This window comes from Ictalurus punctatus, chromosome 1 (genome assembly GCF_001660625.3).
Source record: "Ictalurus punctatus breed USDA103 chromosome 1, Coco_2.0, whole genome shotgun sequence".
NCBI lineage: Eukaryota > Metazoa > Chordata > Actinopteri > Siluriformes > Ictaluridae > Ictalurus > Ictalurus punctatus.
Genome location: NC_030416.2, coordinates 7,167,157 through 7,187,754, shown reverse-complemented (window position 1 = coordinate 7,187,754; position 20,598 = coordinate 7,167,157). Strand labels below are relative to the sequence as shown.

General features: G+C 41.3%; 1 protein-coding gene across 1 annotated transcript; it reads right to left on the bottom strand.

The window, feature by feature from the left end:
• Nucleotides 1-10,838: 10,838 nt before the first annotated feature.
• On the bottom strand, nt 10,839-14,267 carry LOC108265336 (hyaluronan synthase 1). Its single transcript, XM_017467546.3, has 5 exons — nt 13,940-14,267; nt 12,799-13,452; nt 12,432-12,657; nt 12,107-12,239; nt 10,839-11,959 (listed from the first exon to the last, which is right to left on the bottom strand). The coding sequence occupies exons 2-5, from the start codon at nt 13,435-13,437 to the stop codon at nt 11,284-11,286; spliced, it is 1,674 nt and encodes a 557-aa protein (XP_017323035.1). The 5' UTR covers nt 13,438-13,452; nt 13,940-14,267; the 3' UTR covers nt 10,839-11,283.
• Nucleotides 14,268-20,598: the final 6,331 nt, after the last annotated feature.

Genomic DNA, 20,598 nt, shown 5'->3' with positions numbered 1-20,598 from the left:
GGTTTCAGAGCCTCGCGGATCTGGGCCGGCCGCTGCCGAGGCAACCAGCCGTCTCAGGTTCGGGGGATCTCTTGTAGATCCGGAAGAGGAGCCGGAGACGAGCGCTGCTCTATCTCTTGCTCTGTCTTCCGGGTTCGGCTCTCCGCTGGATTTTGGAGCTCGCGTCGCGACTCCTCCTTCCGCTATGGAAAGCCAAAAGGTAATAATTCCTCTCTGACGCCAAGGAGTTAGAAGTATGTATTAAAAACTGAGAGCAGCATATAAACAGCTGTTTGAAGTGATTGCCCAGTGAAAGTAAATCCCTCACACTGCAGAAACTCCCCTGTCTTCCAGAAGTACATGACAAAATCTCAGGTTTCAGGGGGAAAACCACATATACGCCATATTCATAACCCCACGATGTTAGATTATTCGGCCATTGTGGGAATGAATGGCATGGATATTTAGCTATGCTCAAGGTGGAGGAGGCGTTTGAGAGCTACCTCTCTCCACGGACTGCAGGTAATTATGGGGCCGGCTTGCAACCAAGCCATGTAAGGCCACTGTGGCATTGGTGGGCAAGCCTATGCAGTAGTAGTCTTGCTTGTGGGTCACTGCAGACAATGACAGGGTTGCAGGCCTACCAAGCAGACCTGCTCAGTGAGCTCGACATATGGCGGCATTCAAAAAAGCCAGTTCCTTCCCTGTTGTCTCGAGCTCACCCGGGCGTCCACGAGTGGAGCCTGGGCCAGCACCAGTGTGAGGGTGACCCAGAAGGCGAGTATGGCAGCCCAACAACCCCCGCAGACAGCCAGGGGATCTGATCTGAGAATGGTCATAAAGGCCAAGCAGGCAAAGGAGAGCGGTCCTGAGGGGCTGTGGAGGGATGTATCTGGGGACATGAGGTTGTTAGGGCAGGTAGCCCCCAGTGCTACTGTAGGGTCTCCCCTAGCCAAGGCGGTCCCCAAGTTTTCAGCGTTCTCTGGTCAGCGAGCTGTCACAGGGCAACGAAAATCTGATGCTTTCCCTCCAATAGAATGTGGAATAGTTAACGTCACTAAAAGAGCATCGGGCAGCATGCAAACTACTGCCAAATGTGTCTCCATGCGTTCTGTATACTGTAGAAAGGGTTACCGGGTTCAGTTAATAGCTCGACACCCCCCCCCCTTGTTCACAGGTGTTCTCACCACAGCAGTCAGCACAGACCAGAGCCCGACATTAGCGCAGGAAGTAAGTTCCCTTTTGGACAATGGGGCTATAGAACATGTACCCCGTTCCTGAAGGGAGGGAGGTTTACAGCCATTATTTCCTGTTCCGCAAAAAAGTGGAAGTATGCGGCCAATTTTAGATCTGCGTCATTTGAACCGTACTCTTCGGACATACAGGTTCAGAGGCTGATGCTCAAACTGATCGTGCCACAGATTCAGTTTGAGAACTGGTTTGTGGCGAAAGCTCTAAAAGGTGCATATTTCCACATAGGAATATTGCTAGCTTTATCCCCTCGCACCTTCACAAAGTGCATGGATGTCACTCTGGCTCCACTGGGACTCCAGGGCATCTGTCTACCAAACTACCTGGAGGACAGGTTAATTGTAGCACGATCCAGGGAACTGGCGGTTCAACATCGAGATGTTGTTCTCGCCCACATGAAGAGCTTGGGGCTCAGGTTGAATCTCAGAAAAGTATGCTTTCCCCGGTGCAGTGGACAACTTTTCTAGGGATTATAGGATTCTACTACGATGAGGGCGTTTCTATCCCCAACATGCGTAGTGTCATTCCTATCAACACTGAGCAAGATAAAGCTGGATCTTGGGAGACTTTTGGGGTGGAGTCCACACATGTGGCCGAGGTCACATCTGTATGCTGCTCACCCATCGCTCTGCTCCCACAAGCTCTAGCGAGAGTTCGCCAAGACAGTCTGCTAGTAGCACTTTTTTGGCCAGCTCCAACATGGTTCTGAGACATAATATCCCTGCAAGATGGCACTCCTTGGGAGATTCCAGTCCACAGGGATCCACTGTAGACCCAGTAAACTGCGCAATAGCTACAGTCCTGGAGCTCCTACAAGAACATTTCTCAGCGGTGTGGGCTCCTTCTACAATCAGGGTTACGCAGCCGCCATTTCGGCCAGCCATGCCCCTGTTGATGGAGCCTCTGTGGGGCAACATCCTCTAACGTCGAAGTTCATGCGTGGTGTCAAATGGCTGAGGCCCATCTGCAGGCCGTGCATACCTTCCTGGGACCTTCTGTGGTCCTGGAAGGTCTGTCGGGGGCCACATTTGAGCCCCTAGGGTAGATCTACTGTCTCAAGCCGGAGGGCTGATTTATCACCCTTGGCCAGAACTACGGAAACTGTGGGTCTGGCCCCTGAGGGGCACTAGCTCATAGATTCTGGTCTCACAACTGACATTGTAGAAACCATGTTAAATGCTAGAGCACCATCCACAAGGAAATTGTTTGCACTCAAGTGGCAGCTTTTTGTCTTGTGGCGTGAGGAACGTCAGCTAGACCCAGTGAACTGCGCAATAGCTTCAGTCCTGGAGTTCATACAGAATATTTCTCAGCGGGCTGGGCTCCTTCTACAATCAGGGTTACTTGGCCGCCGTTTCGGCCAGCCATGCCCCTTTTGATGGAGCTTCTGTGGGGCAACATCCTCTAACTTTGAGGTTCATGCGTGGTGTCAGATGGCTGAGGCCCATCTGCAGGCCACTCATACCTTCCTGGGACCTTATGTGGTCCTGGAAGGTCTGTCGGGTGCCCCATTTGAGCCCTTGGGGACTATGGAAACTGTGGGTCTGGCCCCAGAGGGGCACCAGCTCATAGATTCTGGTCGCACAACTGAGGTGGTAGAGACCATGGTTAACGCTAGAGCACCATACACAAGGACATTTTATGCGCTCAAGTGGCCGCTTTTGTCTTGTGGTGTGAGGAACATCAGCTAGACCCAGTGAACTGCACAATAGCTACAGTCCTGGAGTTCTTAGAACGTTTCTCAGCAGGGTGGCTCCTTCTACAGTCAGGGTTACGGGGCTGCCATTTCGGCCAGCCATGCCCCTGTTGATGGAGCCTCTGTGGGGCAAAATCCTCTAACGTCAAGGTTCATGCATGGTGTTAGACGGCTGAGGCCCATCTGCAGGCCATGCATACCTTCCTGGGACCTTGCTGTGGTCTCGGAAGGTCTGTCAGGGACCCCATTTGAGCCCTTAGAGTCAGCCTCTGAGAAGCTTCTGACTTTAAAGCTAGCTCTTTTACTGGCCTTGACATCTCTCAACGAGTGGGAGGTCTACAAGTTCTCTCTGTTGCCCTTTCCTGCCTTGACTTTACCTCTGGATTAGCCAAGGCCTTCCTGTATCCTAGGCCAGATTATATTCCTAAAGTGCCTACATCAGCTGCCCACCCTGTGGTGTTGAAGACTTTCTGCCCTCCTCTGTTCCTCACACAAGAGAGGATGCACCTGCTGTGTCCAGTAAGGGCTCTTTGTACTTACGTCCACTGCTCCGGCCAGTGGCGTAAGTCGGAACAGCTACTGGTCTGCTTTGGCAGCGACAGGAAAAGTGATGCTGTGTCAAAGCAGCGCATCTCTACTTGGACAGTGGAAGCAATCTCTAGGGCTTATGACACGCGGTCTCGCCATGCCTCTGGGCATAAGAGCTCATTCCACTAGGGCGGTTGCCTCCTCGAAGGCTTTGTCCAAAGGGGTATCCTTGCAGGATGTGTGTGCGGCTGCAGGGTTGTCTACGCCACACACATTCATTCGTTATTACAGCCTGGATATTCATTCCACAACGGGCTCGAGTGTCTTGCAGTCACCCTCGGGGTTGGGTGTTTTTGAACAGGCCATACCCTCGGTATGACGGAGTGGGTATTCCCGTTCCCATACTGTTATGCTAAATGCATTGTCGAAGTTCCATTTGAAAGGGAACGGCGGGGTTACGCATGTAAATCTGTTTCCTGAGAAGGGAACGAGACGTTGCATAGCACTGTCATACCAGGGCAGGCCTGTGAACAGCGTCTTCGCTTCATATAATGGAGGCTGGCGGCGTGGTTCACAGGTGCCATATATATATATATATATATATATATATATATATATATATATATATATATATATATATCATACGACGCGCTTAATTGCCACGTCACCTGATCATGGCAGGCCTATAAGTAGAGGCATGATTTTACACAAGCTTCAGATACCGGTCACGCGCGCAAGGCGTTCCCATACTGTTATAATAAATGCAACCTCTCGTTCCCTTCTCAGGGAACAGGGTTACATGCATAACCCTGACGTGCTATTATAGTATGGAAAGCCAATTGGTAAATGGTCTGCTTATTTTGTTTCTTTCCTTACATTGTATGAAATCTATTTCATGTTCAGATGAACATTTCCATATAAGTATAAAGGCAAGAAAAGCTGGAGGTGTCAGTAAGTAGCAATGTTAGGTACAAGTGAAGAGGCTGGGCACACGCGTGCACACACTCACTCACTCACTCACTCACACTACACGATGCTGTGAGAAGTGTGGGAGAGAAGCTCGCTCTTGGGTTTGCTTGGTAGATTTGACGTCATCCAGTGGTAAATGTCATCGTTTGTGACAATATTTTGTTTAAATACCACTTCTGGATGTATGTTTTCTTGGTTTATGGCAACAAAGTATCATATTAAGAGAGTTATATCGCGTGTAATGTCTGTGATGGTATGATGCTACGCCATCTGGTGCAAGGCTGTTTATTTATTTATTCTTTCCTTTGCTAGTTCATGATGTTATACACTTCAATTTAAATGGTTTCCTGAGTGTCTTATGTGATTTGTCATTTTCTGTGGTTTTATACAGTGTACATCTAAAATGTTGGAAGTTTCAACTCCTGGGGATTGAAGGTGTCGTGTGGTTCAGGAGCTCATAATTTTGTGAGTGTTATTTCATTTTTATTTCTTTCAAATGATGTAAGTGGGCAACATGAAGAATTTATTCATTGGTTTTCTTTTTCTTTAAAAATAAATTACTCTCCGCTCTCAGAGACTGATGTCTCAAAACTCCTCCTCCCCAGCCTTCCCACAACCTGTCCTCTTGACCCTAACCCTTCTCACCTTCTCCCACACTATTACCTGCACTCACACACATCTTTAAGACATCCCTCTCTACTGGCACATACCCTACCTCATTTAAGTAGGCCGGGGTTACCCCACTACTTTAAAAATTGTCACTTAACCCTGCTGAATTTGACAATTACAGACCTGTTTCCCTCCTCCCTTTTCTTTCCAAAATGCTTGAAAGAGCTGTTTTTAATTAACTCTCCAATTTGCTCACACAGAACAACCTCCTGGACACCAAGCAGTCTGCCTTCAATAGCAATCACTCCACGGAGGCTGCTCTGCTTTCCATCACTGAAGCCTTATGACTAGCAAGAGCAACCCCTAGATCATCTGTCCTCATCCTACTCAACCTCTCGCTTTCGACACTGTGAATCATCAGATGCTCCTGTCAACTCTCCCTAGCCTGGGCATCACCAGAATGGCTCTGTGCTGGATTGAATCCTATCTTTCAGACAGATCCTTCAAGGTATTATGGAGGGGAGGTATTTCTGAAACTCAGCAACTCACAACTGGGGTAAATTTTGGAAGGATGTCCTGTTCTTTGTAATGTCACTATGGTGCTCCATTTTCTCCACTTGTTGATGATGGCCTTCACAGTGTTCCATGGTACATATAATGTTTTTTTGTTTGTTTGTTTTTTTTTGTACTCCTCTCCTGGGGTACAAAAAGCTCCACAGGCTCTGTCAGCTCTTTACAGACCATGGTTTCAGCAGTCAAGAGTCAAAGCCAGTAAATTTCAAGAAAATCAGCTGGTCTTTATTTGGGGTTAATCAGAATAATTTCGATATCAGCTATATGATATTCAGAGTTGGTAGTATCATGCTACATTTACTTTGCTACATTTACTTGAGTAACTTTTTGAAAAAAAAATTACTTTTGTTTAACTGGCCATATATATACTTACTCTTAAGTAAAAAAAAATTTATCACAGAAATGTATTTTTACTTTGCTACATTCGGTGGCCTTCCTCTGTTACTGTTAAATGTTAATGAATATATGTACTTTTAAAAAATAATCGTTTATATCATGTGTAATGAGGTTGCGGGTCTAATAAAGAGGTTTGCGGACGCAAAAAACCCTACTTTTTTGCGGGTTATGTCCTGGAAGATAATGGCCAAAGGGGGGGTGGGTGTCCTGCCTCCATCGACAGGCTTGCTTCATTACCCTCTTTGGCCATTATCTTCCAGGACTTAGCCCATGAAAAAAGATGTCAAGACACACACACACTCCGGTCCATAGTCTGTTCTTTTGTTCGCTGTTGTCTTGTTTAAATGCAGATACTGCCAAGTTTGTGTTAAAAATTACAGTCAACTGTTGGGAAGATGTTTGTTTTTTGGGGTGTGTGTGTGCGATTTTGTGTTGAAAATGACAGGTTATGTGTTATTGTACCCATCACAGGACGGGGATATTGAACCCAGGTTTAATAGCATATAAACAGAACAGACAGACTTTCAAGGAGAGGTGTGAATTACAGTTCTCCATGTAATCTGAGATTCAGGATATTCCCTTCATTGGAATCAGATTGGAAGTGGCTAGTAACTTGCTATTTGAGTAGTCTTCTCATCTGATAATTTATTGCTCTTACTCAAGTAATTATTAAAATTATTATTTTTACTGTTACATAAATAATTATTTTTATGAGTATTTTTACTTGCTGACTAAAATATTTGTCTACTCTGCCCACCTCTGATGATAATTCTTTTTATTGAATGTGATTGGTTCATTCTGAACACAGCCACATCCCCAATTATAAAACGGTGTGCATACTTATGCAACAAGGTTATTGTAACTTTTTTTATTTTCACTGTTTGTCCCTAAAATGTTTCTAATTTGTTTTTTCACTTAATTTCTATACACTGTAATTTCACATTGAAGGTGGGAAATGTTTTGATATGATTTAACGTTGTGGTTGAATTTTTTTAATCACAAAAACTTCTCATTTTAACAGTGGTGTGTAGACCTTTTATATCCAATATAGTTCTGGCTATATGCATGAATGCAAATTGCATATTTTCTGACATTTAGGACAGTGTTACCATCTGTCTAATATATAAGACCACACGGGTTGACATCAGTCACTTGTAGCTTGTGTGTGTTGTGGTGGTTTCGGTTTATGATACTGACTAAAATATATATTTAGACAACTACAAAGGCTGTAAAACTGGTAGCACTATAATAAACTTATATTTTGTGGGGAATTAAAAATGAATGCAGAAGATATCAGATAGTAGACATTATCTTTGCTACCAGCCCAGTTCTTCTCGGAGAGTCCTGGATTTAATAGATATTACCCTATGTTTTCAAGTATGGTTGGAGTGTATGATGCAAACATTTTCCTTTTTATTTAAATAACTAATCTTCTTCAATCGACCAATTACAGATATGCAGCCCAAACCCAATGGAAAAATCACCATGACCTTCTGACGCAAGCAATGAGAATAAGACAGGATGGGTGAGCTGCATTTGTCAGAGGATTAAAATACTCTATTTGTCAGAATCCACCCAAAATGACTGGACAGATGTTTTCCTTTTGACTAATTCCATGCTGTCATTAAGTATTGCTTTAACTGTAATGGGGTGGTCTATAAGTGCAAAACACATTAATAAACGAACAGGAAATTCATAAACACAACAAGAAATCTGAAAATGGAACAGCAAAACCAAAACCACACCAGCAAATACAGAAACCTAACAAAAAAATTCAAAACACAAGAGCAAATCCAGGAACACAACAGCAAAATCAGAAATATCCATCCATCCATCCATTTTCTATGCTGCTTATGCCACAGGGTCCTGGGGAACCTGAAACCTATCCCAGGGAGCATGGGGTACAAGGGTGTCAAGCCATCGCAAGGCACATTCACACACCCATTCATACACTACGGACACTTTGGACATGCCAATCAGCCTACCATGCATGTCTTTGGACTCGAGGAGGAAACCGGTGTCAGAAATATCATTATATTCAACATTTTGATTCAACATACTTGAACATGCGCCATTTTCTCAGAAGTTAAAAAACAATCCCAAAACACCTCACTAATCGGCTTACATCCCAAAAGCAAACATTAAACCCAAAATAATGAACTTAATAATTAACACACCAGCACACTGACTTGCTAATGAGGGTAAATAGGTGCAAACATGTACAGCAGGGGAAATAGGTATTGAAGGCATAAACATTTTTTTTTTAGAAAATATATTTCCTATGAGGCTATTGACATGAAATTTTCACCAGACTTTAGTATTATCTCAAGAAATCCACACATATAAAGAAATTCAAACATTAACGGTCATAAATGAAGTTGTGGCTAATAAAGACGAGTGACACAGGAAAAAAGTATTGAACACACTAACAGAAATTTATTTAATACTTAGTGGAGAAACCTTTGTTTTTAATGACAGCTTCAAGACACTTCCTGTATGAAGAAATTAATTGGCTGCATTATTAATGTGTGATTTTGGCCCATTCTTAAAAACATATTGTCTTTAAATCTTGTTCAATTGGATTCAAGTCAGGTGATTGACTGGGTCATTCTAACACCTTAATTTTTTTTTTCTCTGAAACCAACTGAGAGTTTCCTTTGCTGTATGCTTTGGATTGTTGTCCTGCTGGAAGGTCCACCCATGTCTCATCTTCATCATCCTGGTGGATGACAGCTGACTCTTCTCAAGAATCACCTGGTAAAGGGCTCCATTCATCATTCCTTCAATTATATGAAGGACTTCACTGTTCGTATAGTGTTTTTAGGGTGATGTGCAGTGCCATTTCTTCTCCAAACATGGTCTGTAGTATGACAGTCAAAACGTTCAATTTTGCTCTCGGCTGTCCAGACTACACTCTCTCAGTATTTCATAGGCTTGTCCAAATGAGTTGTAGCAAACATTAAACGAGCATTGACATGCCTTTTCTTTAGTAATGGAGTCTTGCGGGGTGAGCGTGCATAGAGGCTATGGCTGTGGACTGCATTGCCTCTGATAATAGCTTGGATGGTCCTTTTCCTCTTTGGCCAGGAGAACATGACAGCTGTTTTGTCAAAAAACCACTTGAAATGTTGACTCATCAGACCACAAAACATGATTCCACTGTGCTACTGTCCATCTCAGATGAGACCAAGCCAAAGTATTCCAGAACCCATGTCAGGATATCCATTACAGACTCAGGACAGTTTTTAAGACAGTGACATCTGAGGGATTAAAGATCACACACATTCAGAGGTGGTCTTCGGCCTTGCCCTTTATGCACCAAGATTTGATTGGATCCCTTGAATCTTTTATTGTGCACTGAACAAGTTGAAATGCCCCAAATCCTGCCGATTTGTCGTTGGGGAATGTTGTTCTAAAAGTGTTGGATTATTCGCTGACACATCTGTTGCCAGATTGGCGAGCCTCAACCCATCCTTGCTCTTCAAGGTCCAAACCGGTTTTTTGGAGGTTCCTTAGATACTATGATTAGATTATTGCCTCACCTGTTTCACATCACCTTCTTATTTCAACTTGTCACATCGCTAGTCCTAAATTGTCCCTGTCCCAACTTTTTTGGAATGTGTTGCATGCATCAATTTCAAAATACATTTTTTAAAAAAAACAGCTATGTAGTTGATTTAGTAAAATATCAAATATCTGGTCTTGATACATTTTTTGTTTAAATACAAGACAAAGTACATTCACAAATTACTCCTCTTTATTTTTATTAGCATTTTCCATAGTCCCAACTTTTCAGAATTGGGGTTGTAAATTCAAAGAAATAAAAGCTGAAATTCTAAACTTTCACCATCTCTCATTTTAAGACATGCACCATTTTGTCATATTACTATGACTTTATTCTTGAAATATTGCAATTTTTGGGGTGCACGGTGGCTTATTGGTTAGCACGTTCGCCTCACACCTCCAGGGTTGGGGGTTTGAGTCCCACCTTGGCCCTGTGTGTACATGTTCCCACCTTAGCCCATGTTCTCCACGTGCTGCGGGGGTTTCCTCCGGGTACTCCGGTTTCCTCCCCCAGTCCAAAGACATGCATATTAGGCTGATTGGCATGTCCAAAGTTTCCGTTGTGGGTGAATGTGTATGTGATTGTGCCCTGTGATGGATTGGCACCCTGTCCAGGGTGTACCCTGCCTTGTGCCCAGTGCTCCCTGGGATAGGCTCCAGGTTTCCCTGTGACCCTGAAAAGGATAAGCGGTATAGAAGATTGATGGAGGGATATTGCAGTTTTTTTCTTGTAACCTTAGGCCTTGTTGTCATGTAGCAGTGGCTGAGGCAGAAGCAAGTGCAGGTAAAGAAGTTTTATTAAAGGAGATTAAGGCAGACAAATCCAAATCATTAGACAGAAGTGTGGTCAAAACAGGCAATGGGTCAGGCGATCAGCAAACAGGCATAAATAGGGTGAGGCTTGAATCAGAGTCGGGAAACGAGGTCAATAAACATGAAACGAGACGAGAACAAAGAACAACTGCTTGGCTAAGCGTTAACTCAATACTACACAAAGTCATAGTGTTTGAGCAGTCTCTTATAATACTGTGGTGTGTGTGCGTAATTGGAAACAGGTGTGTGTGATTAGTATTGAAGAAGGTAAACATGTGATTGCATGTGGGAAGTGTAGTCCATGGTGGCCATGTTTGTAGGCCATTGTGCAGGATGGGAAATGTAGTCACTGGTTTGCTGTGACATGACACTTGTAACCTTATCTCAAACCATCCAATTGTCATTAATAGATGTGATCTTTCAGCAACTGTCATATGTACACCAAAATAATGTCACAGAATGAAAGAAATAAAAATTTAATGAAAATTTTGCATTGCTAAACAGAATCTACTGACTACAGTTTGCCTCAAGTACATTACAACTCTTATCAGCATAACTAGATTGTTAAAGGACAAGGGTACATATTTGAAATAGTAAATAGGTGCCACAGTGCACTAATATAAATAATGTTTCAGTCAACATTTCAAACACAAAGTAATTTGATCTTTCACACAGTTTGTATAACACAGAGTAAATTCTATAACACTGGAATTTTTTCATATTGCAAGATGCTTTACAAATTATATTAATATGTTATAAACAGTCCATAAAAAGCATAACAAATCAACAAAAACATAAATAAACATTGTGCACACAAGTGAACAAACAAACAAACAAACTATGAATAAATAAATAAATAAATACATACATAAATAAATAAATAAAGCAGGCACATGAAAATTATACTACACATTCACATTGTAACCCTGAGAACGTTTTCGGCACAGTCTACGAACCCACATCCAGTATACGAAGACCATTATAAACCAGTAACTGACATATGCCACAGCACCATAGATCAAATATTTGATCTCCTCTTTTTTTGCAGCTGAGTTCCAGTCCTGCTTGCTTTCCCTATAGATTGTGTAGCTTAAACCACTCAGCAGGATGGCTGCCCATATTGACAGGGGAAGGAGAGGCATGTAATTTCCCACTAGCTTACGGCGGCCAGAAGTGCCCCAACTGCTCTTATTTATGGTAATCATAGCAAAATACTTAGTGGGCAGCAGACTTGTCATGTACAGGGCAGAATAGAGAGACATGAACATCATCACAAAGTTTTGTCGCAAGATGCAGGCATAGGCTGCCTTAATCAGCCCAATCAGTTGAATGCAGCAAAGGACCCACAGGATATTCCAAAGCGTACCCATCCAGAACAGTCGGATCATGGTGGCTGTTACAAAGAAGGGGAAGATTCCAGCCACAATGGACTCATAGGTCATCCAAAGGTTATGCTTGTGCCACCACATAGCATTGTAGAGCCACTCACGAAAATATGACTTGGTCCACCGCATCTGCTGGTTCAACCAACGGAGGAACTGGGACGGTGTCTCTGTATAGCACTTTGAGCGAGCTGTGTACCTGATGAGACAAGAAAAATAAAAATATGTTACTGCTGAATTATTGTATGCATGTCAGAGATTACTGTGTGGGTTAAATTAATTGAATGTCAGTTCATACAATTATCTAATTGTCTAATGGAAGCAAGAGGTCAAGTACAGTACTTACTTGGTAGCATAGCCCATGCTCAGCATGCGATTCGTAAGATGACGATCATCTCCAAAAGTGCAGTGTCTGCCAAGAAATGTTTGGTTGTACCAAGCTTCCAAAAACTGTTGCAGTAGGTCATTCCTATACAGCCCTGAACAAGAGAGAAAGGAGAACAATGAGGCCTAAATATAATATTTTAATATGCTATGAAGTTCTTTTTTTGTCTACATGAATCTTAATTATGTATTTAAAATTGGATTTAAGGTCTAAGTACTTTTAATTGATTATATAATAACTTATTACTCATTACTAATTAATACTTCACACAATCCTTGTCATTTACCTAAGGGGCCACTAATGCAAGAGACGCAGTCAAAAAATGACTGGCATGCTCTCTCAACATTAAAAGCCATCCAGTATCGCAGACTGCTCATGAAGCTGATGTATGAGTCTTTCAGGTTAAGGATCATCACATCGCCACCCACAGCACCATATCTTGCGTTACTCTCAAGCACCTTGACCAGTTCTACTGTTGCCAGGGGATCCAGCTTTGTGTCTGAATCGCACACCTGAGGAATAAAATGCAGCAGAAGAGGAATGGAAAAAGAGAAAAGATCAACTTCTGTACTAGAAACAAGTGACAATATAACACATACTCTCATTCTGTGTAAAATCATTTATTGATATAAACTTATCTAAACACCAGTTACCTGTATGTAGTCCACTGAAGATCCCAGTGCCTTGAATGCTGTGTACATCACTTCTCTCTTTCCTCCCCACTTTTGCATAATACAAACACATCGCTTGGTTCTTATAATCTCTTCCACCTTCCTGCGCTGGGTATCTTCCTGGGGATCCATCCCAGCTGGGTGTGTGTGGTAATTGTTCTGCCACACATAGCAGCTGGGATCCTGATCTGCAAAAATTTCCTGGAACATCTCCATCATGTAGCGGTCTTCTTCTGTATTACCATCCACCACCATGACAATCCGGAGCAACTCAGGTGGATAACACAGTGCCTTAACTGATTCTAAGCAGTCCCGAAGGTACTTTGGGTCTTCCTGGTAAGCTGAGATGGTAAAACCAACAGTCTTGGAGTAGGAACAAGCTTCTTTTCGGGTACGCATCCGCCGGTGCTCCACAAAGGCAAAAATACTCTGGACCAGTAGATGAAAACATAGCAGAAGACCATAAAAGCCAAAGGCCATAATGCCATACTGGGATGCTAAAAGATTTACATGGGCAATGTAAGCCCATAGTACCAGTCCAAGTACTAGGAGGGCAAAAAGAAATGTAAAGAAGATTCGTACACCTATGCCTAGTTTCCGAAAAAGTGGTTTGATGTCCATTTTATCTCACAGTCACTACAAAAAAAAAAAAAAAATCATGTCATGAAAAAAATATTTAACAGAGAACACAAATGTTGAGATTTTAGCAAGGAGGATAGGCCAGTTTTAAAGTGTAACAGTAATTTGTAATTAGATATTTCAATAGGAAAATACCCAATTACGTTGACCTTAAAAGTGCTTAGTCCTTAGTACATAGTTTTGTGCACTAATTAGTGCGCGAGCACAAATAACCAAACCAAACAATTAATTAGTCAGTAAGATTAAATCGTATTACCTGTTATCGCTACAGGATGTATCAGACATTTTTTTTTTTAAAACAACTTTATTACAGTTCAGTCTGATCAATGTTGTCGTTCAAATAATTCAAAAGAAAATATACGCTTATCTATATGATGTAAATAGGGGAAAGGGGAACTAAAACGGGAAAACGGAAAGAAATCAAAATGTTAAGACTCTGATAGTCAAGATCTGAAAAAGAAAAAAACATCGTGAAGTTACTTACCCTGTAAGCAGTAATTGAAAAAAAGCAGGTTTCTTTAGGACTTCTGACTCGATTTCTCCCTTTGTGGTAATGTGCACTGGTGACAAGCTTCAGCGGTTTATAAAGGCACGTACAAGCCTACACGCCTTCGAGAGAGAGAAAAAAAAAAGTTGAAAACGAGACTTCTGCGTGTGGTGACACAGAATGATATGCGTACAGAAGCCTACGTCAGTGGAACCTATCCTCATATATCAAGCTGAAAAATCATCAGATCTGTCATCATAATCAAAACTATGCAGAGTTTGCCTTCATAACTCTTGAGCAGGTTTGGTACCGTTAACGTCATCGACCCATCCCGAGTCACCTGCATAAGACGAACATCTCTTAAATGATTTGTCCGTGCAACTTTCATTTCATCCATTCATCAATACATTTAAATCTGTTCATTCATAAATTCAAAATAGTAATTGTTGGCAAATTGCTGTTGTAGGTTAGGAGTACTTTCTCTGGCATACATTTTAAAAACTAGTTTACTGAAAGTACTCAATTTGAAAGTTTGTATATTTAATTATCTACATATGATGATGATGATGATGATGATGATGATGATGATGATGATGATGAGTTATTATTATTATTGTTATTATTATTATTATTGTTGTTGTTGTTGTTGTTGTTGTTGTTATTATTATTATTATTATTATTATTATTATTATTATGATGATGATGATGATGATGATGATGATGATGATGATGATGTACTGCCTATTATTTGCCCATATCAGCTCTTTCAGCACTACTTCCCTCGTCCATGCAGCACCACACATAAAGTGTAAAGTAAATTAAAATCTATTTATTTAAAGGGATGGTTTGTGTTTATTAGGCTACAATATTGATGTTACACCGATTTACTACATTTCGTGGTGGATGTCACCTGAATAGATTGACTTCTGGCTACTTGTTGTATGCCCGCATTTCTGTTTTACTTTCCTTCAAAAAATTTAAAATAAAAAAAATAAATAAAAATAAAAACATAAATAAAATAAATCTTTTTCTCAATGTTCCCTCTTCTGTTCTATTTATAGCTCTTCACGCACATTGAGTAACACTCAGATATCAGGCTGTTGATGTGAGACTGCTGCTCCCTTATTCTAAAAATTAAACAAGTTTGGCTTGATTCGTCATCCAGTGAACGGGCGGGGTATTAGGGACGTGTAAAGGAAGAAATTAGTTCTTAAGGAGTTCAGTCACAAAACATTGCTTTTTGTGATTTTGTTAATCAAAATTCAAAATTATAACGCATAACTTTAATTAGGCCTCATTTATTATTACAGAATATGTAGCCCTAATACCATGATAGTGGTGTGGCACTATACAAAGAAGATTGAAAGAGGGGAAAATTACACTACTGACTTGGCCATTCCATTTACATTTATTCATTTAGATGTTCATACGTTGGCGATATGTCTGATTTACGTACAGTATAGGCCAGAGTTCAACATTTAATTTAATGATTCTCCTATACCGTCCCTAAATATTGCTATTGCTTGTTATATCACATGTTGGCTCATATAAAAAATATTAGTGCTGTAATATAGAGCTATATACCCCTCTATCTATTAACCCTGAATAAAAAATATAGATATTTTCAGTTGACTTACTTAACAAACATTTAAAACTAAAAACATAAATTCATTAACCTAACAGTATTAGTATAGAATCCATTTTATATTATTGCTGCAATAAATACATTATAATAAAAACATAAAGTTTGTCTAGCAAAACAACAACAACAACAACAACAACAACAAAAACAGACTGAAACGGATCTTAACACAATACAAATGTACAACTGCCCAGCTAACAAGTTTTGGTTCTCATAGTGTTCCCAGAACATACATTTTTAAGATTTGTTTTTGGTAAGCCAAGAAATCTTTCTTTTAGGAAATATATAAAGTTTTTTTTTTTTTTTTTTTAGGTTTGTAGAACGTTCCCATGATGTTCTCTTAACGTTCCCCTGAGGTTTTCTTAACCTCAATTTTCATCATTTATTTTTAATATTCATACATCATTAATATTCATGCATCATTAATCATAAATAAAACAAATCAGTCTATATAAATAAATAATCAGCACACAATCCATGTTTTTGTTGATCACATTGAGGGTGGGAAATGTTCTGACATGATTTAACGTCGTGGTTTAATTTTTTTCATCACAAAAACTTCTCATTTTAACATGGGTGCTTAGACCTTTTATATCCAATGTAGTTCTGGCTGTGACATGAATGCAAATTGCATATTTTCTGACATTTAGAACAGTGTTATAATCTGCCTAATATATAAGACCACACAGGTTAACATTAGTCACTTGTAGCTTGTGTGTGTTGTGATTTTCTGTTTATGATACTGACTAAAATACATATTTAGACAACTACAAAGGCTGTAAAATTGGTAGCACTATAAATAAACTTATATTTTGTGCGGGATTAACAGTGAGTGGAGAAGATACCAGATTGTAGACATTATCTTTGCTACCAGCCCAGTTCTTCTCAGAGAGTCCTGGATTTAATAGATATTACCCTATGTTTTCAAGTATGGTTGGAGTATGATGCAAACATTTTCCTATTTATTTAAATAACTAATCTTTCTCAATTAATCAATCACAGATATGCAGCCAAAACCCATGGGGAAAAAATCACCAGGACCTTCTGCGCAAGCAATGAGAATAAGACAGGATGGGTGGGATGCATTTGTCAGAGAATTAAAATAGTCTTTTTGTCAGAATCCGCCCACAATGACTGGACAGATGTTTTCTTTTTGACTAATTCCATGCTTTCATTAAGCATTGCTTTAACTGTAATGGGGTGGGCTATAAGTGCAAAACACATTAATAAACGAACAGGAAATTCATAAACACAACAAGAAATCTGAAAATGGAACAGCAAAACCAAAACAACACGGCAAATTCAGAAACATAACAAAAAACAAAACAAAAAAAAAAAAAAAACACAAGAGCAAATTCAGGAACACAACAGCAAATGTGAAAAATCAGAAATATCCATCCATCCATTTTCTATATTGCTTGTCCTACTGGGTTGTGGGGAACGTGGAGTGTAGGCGGGGTACACCCTGGACAGGGTGCCAATCCATCGCAGGGCACAATCACGTACACATTCACACACCCATTCATACACTACAGACACTTAGCCAATCAGCCTACCATGCATGTCTTTTGACTGGGGGAGGAAAGCAGAGTCAGAAATATTATATTTATAGTTTTTCCCAATTGCTTCAACATACTTGAACATGAGCCATTTTCTTAGAAATTCTAAAACAATTCAAAAACACCTCAGTGATCAGTTTCTATCCCAAAAGCAAATATTAAACCCAAAATAATTCTCTTTTGCATTAAACTAAACTTTGGTGCATGTACACACACCCGCACACTGACTTGCTAATGAGGGTGTGTGTGTGTGTGTGTGTGTGTGTGTGTGTGTGTGTGTGTGCGTGTGTGTATATCTATATAATACACACACACACACAGATACTTTTGCTTGCACACTCTATCGCCTTTCCATCACTTTGGTAGAAGTTAATCTTAATCTTAATTAATCTCAGAATGTTTGTGGCTCATCTCTGTATTTCTTTGGGAATTGCAATCTGGCCTTCTGATTTTTACTGCTGACTAGTGGTTTGCATCTTGTGGTATGGCCTCTATATTACTGCTCTCAAATCTTCGAATGGTAGATTGTGATCCCTTCAAGCCTGCTCTGTGCAGGTTGTTGATGTCACTGACAATTGTTTTTGGATTTTTCTTCACAGCTCTCACAATGTTTCTGTCATCAGCTCTTGTTGTTTTCCTTGGCCAATCCATTCGGTGTCTGTTGCTCAGTACACCAGTCTTTTTTTTCCTTTTCAGGACATTCCAAATTGTTGTATTGGCTATGCCCCATGTATGTGCAATGCCTCTGATTGATTTTCTCTCTTTCTTAGCTTCAAAATGGCGTGTTTTTCTGCCATAGACAGCTATATTGGGCGGCTGTGGCTCAGGTGGTAGAGTGGGTTGTCCACTAATTGTAGGGTTGGCGGTTTGATTCCTGGCCCACATGACTCCACATGCTGAAGTGTCCATGGGCAAGACACTGAACAACAAGTTGCTCCCAATGGCAAGTTAGCACCTTGCATGGCAGCTCTGCTACCATTGATGTGTGTGTGTCTATGGGTGAATATAAAGTGCTTTGGAACCGCTAAGGTTAAAAAAGCACTATATAAGTGCAGACCAGACCATATCTGATCTTCATGTTCAATTCAATTAATGTCAATTCAGTTTTATTTGTATAACGCTTTTAACAATGCATATCGTCCCAATGCAGCTTTACAGAAATATATAAATTCAGGATATATATTTTAAATGTATGACTTTATTCCTAATGAGCATGCAAAGGTGGCAAGGAAAAACTCCTTGAGATGATATGAGGAAGCATCCATGACAGCAACCATACTCAAGAGGGAACCCATCCTCATGTTGGTTTATCCTTTGTAACTCCAAATGCACAGGTGAAACTGAAGGCTAAAACCAAAAGTAGATGTTCAGAGCTATTTACTGTCAATCTAACAGGACACACCTGGGTAACAAGTAGCACCTATCCGTCAGATTTTCCAATATTTTTGTTTGCCTAAAAATTGGGTGGTCTGATACAAAATGTGCTGTGTTATATGTTGTTTAACATATCTACATATACAAACCCAATTCCGAAAAAGTATGGAAAGTATGGAAAATGCCAAAAAAAAAGAGTCATTTGAATATTCTATTAATTAATTAATATTCTAACCTATACTATATTGAAAACATATTATTAACACATTGTCATGAGTTCCCCTTTAAGCAGCGCGCTGTGGAGCATGTGAGCGCGTGTGCACGAGCAGGTGCGCATGCACCTGCTTTTCCCTTATGGACAATCGTGACATTTCGACACATGTATTTGTTTATGTTTCTGTCATGTCTCCTCCCCGTTCTGTCATTGGTTGTAGTCTCACATGTGTCTGAATCGTCCTCAGCCGTCAGCAATTACGAGACTGATTATCTCCGCATATATGCTGCACGCCTCCCAGCACACAACGCGGAATGTTGAATGAGTTAGATAGTCGATTACTTTAGAGTCCTTACGATAGGTAACCACAGTCTCAGGCCATAGTTTCACGTTTCGATTCATAGTCTTAGTCTTAGTCTTAGTCTTAGACTAAGACTAAGACTAAGACTTAGTTCATAGTTCATGTCATGTTTAGTTTCGTTTGTTAAGTTCACGCTGGTTTCTCCGCTACCAGTCCCTCGCTGCTGTTTATGTTTCATGTTTGGTATATCGACCCTGTATCCCGAGACCACGATGTTGATTCCTGCCTTGCCTCATTTATGCCTGTTTGCCAATCACCTGAACCTTGCATGATACTGTATTACGTTTTTGGATCACGTTTTGGATTTGTCTGCCTGTCTCTTTTTAAATAATACTGTTGTTCAACCTGCGCTTGCATCCTACCTTATCTCCGTTGTGTCACGAAACGTGACAGAACATTCCGCCTATTATGGATGCAGCACGAGAACGCAGAACCTGGAGGTCCACGCCAATCATCCCCGCATTGGATTCTATGCAGTTCTCGCAATGGACTTTCATGGACCTTCCCAATTGGTATGATGGCTTCTTTGGTTATCCGGACTATTTTATGATAGACTGCCAGAGTTACTTCTCAAGCCTGTTTGACCCGAAGCCAAGGGTGGGACAATGGATTAAGTTCATGATGTCCTGATTTTTTGGCCCAGCTCGCAAGTGGGCACAGCGAGTAGCAGCCATGAGACCCCGGGTACTGGAGGACAGTAGGCAGTTTTTGGACTTGTTTCTGAGGGAGTTTGGAGAACCAGGGCAGAGCTACAACTTGGATGAGCTGTTGAAGGGAGTTAATGTGGTGAACAGTGCTGATCTTCCATTCCATATGCATTATGAGCGGATGAGCCACCAAGTTGATGTTAACACGGACAACCAAGTCCCTGAGGCCCAAGTCAAGTCTCCAGTCACTGAAGTTCAAGTCAAGTCTCAAGCTTCTGAAGTTCAAGTCAAGTCTCAAGCTTCTGAAGTTCAAGTCAAGTCTCAAGTCCCTGAGGTCCAAGTCAAGTCTCAAGTCCCTGAGGTCCAAGTCAATTCTCCAGTCTTTGAAATCCAAGTCAAATCTCAAGTCCCTGAGGTCCAAGTCCAAGTCAAATCTCAAGTCCCTGAGGTCCAAGTCAAGGCTCCAGTCTCGGAAGTCCAAGTCAAGTCTCAAGTTCCTGATGTCACACCCAAGTCTACCGACTCGGTCGCCCAAGTTCAGCCCACGCCCAGTCTACCGACCCGGTCGCCCAAGTTCAGCCCATGCCCAAATCTACCGACACGACCACCCAAGTTCAGCCCACGCCCAAGACTACCTACACGACCACCCAAGTTCTGCCAAAGCCCGAGTCTGCCGACACGCACAGCCAAGTTCTGCTCACGCTCGAGTCTGCCAACACGCACAGCCTAGTTCTGCTCACGCCCGAGTCTGCCGATACACACAGCCAAGTTCTGCTCAGGCCCGAGTCTACCGACTACCGACTCGGCCGCCCAAGTTCTGCTCATGCCCGAGTCTACCGACACGGCTGCACAAGTTCTG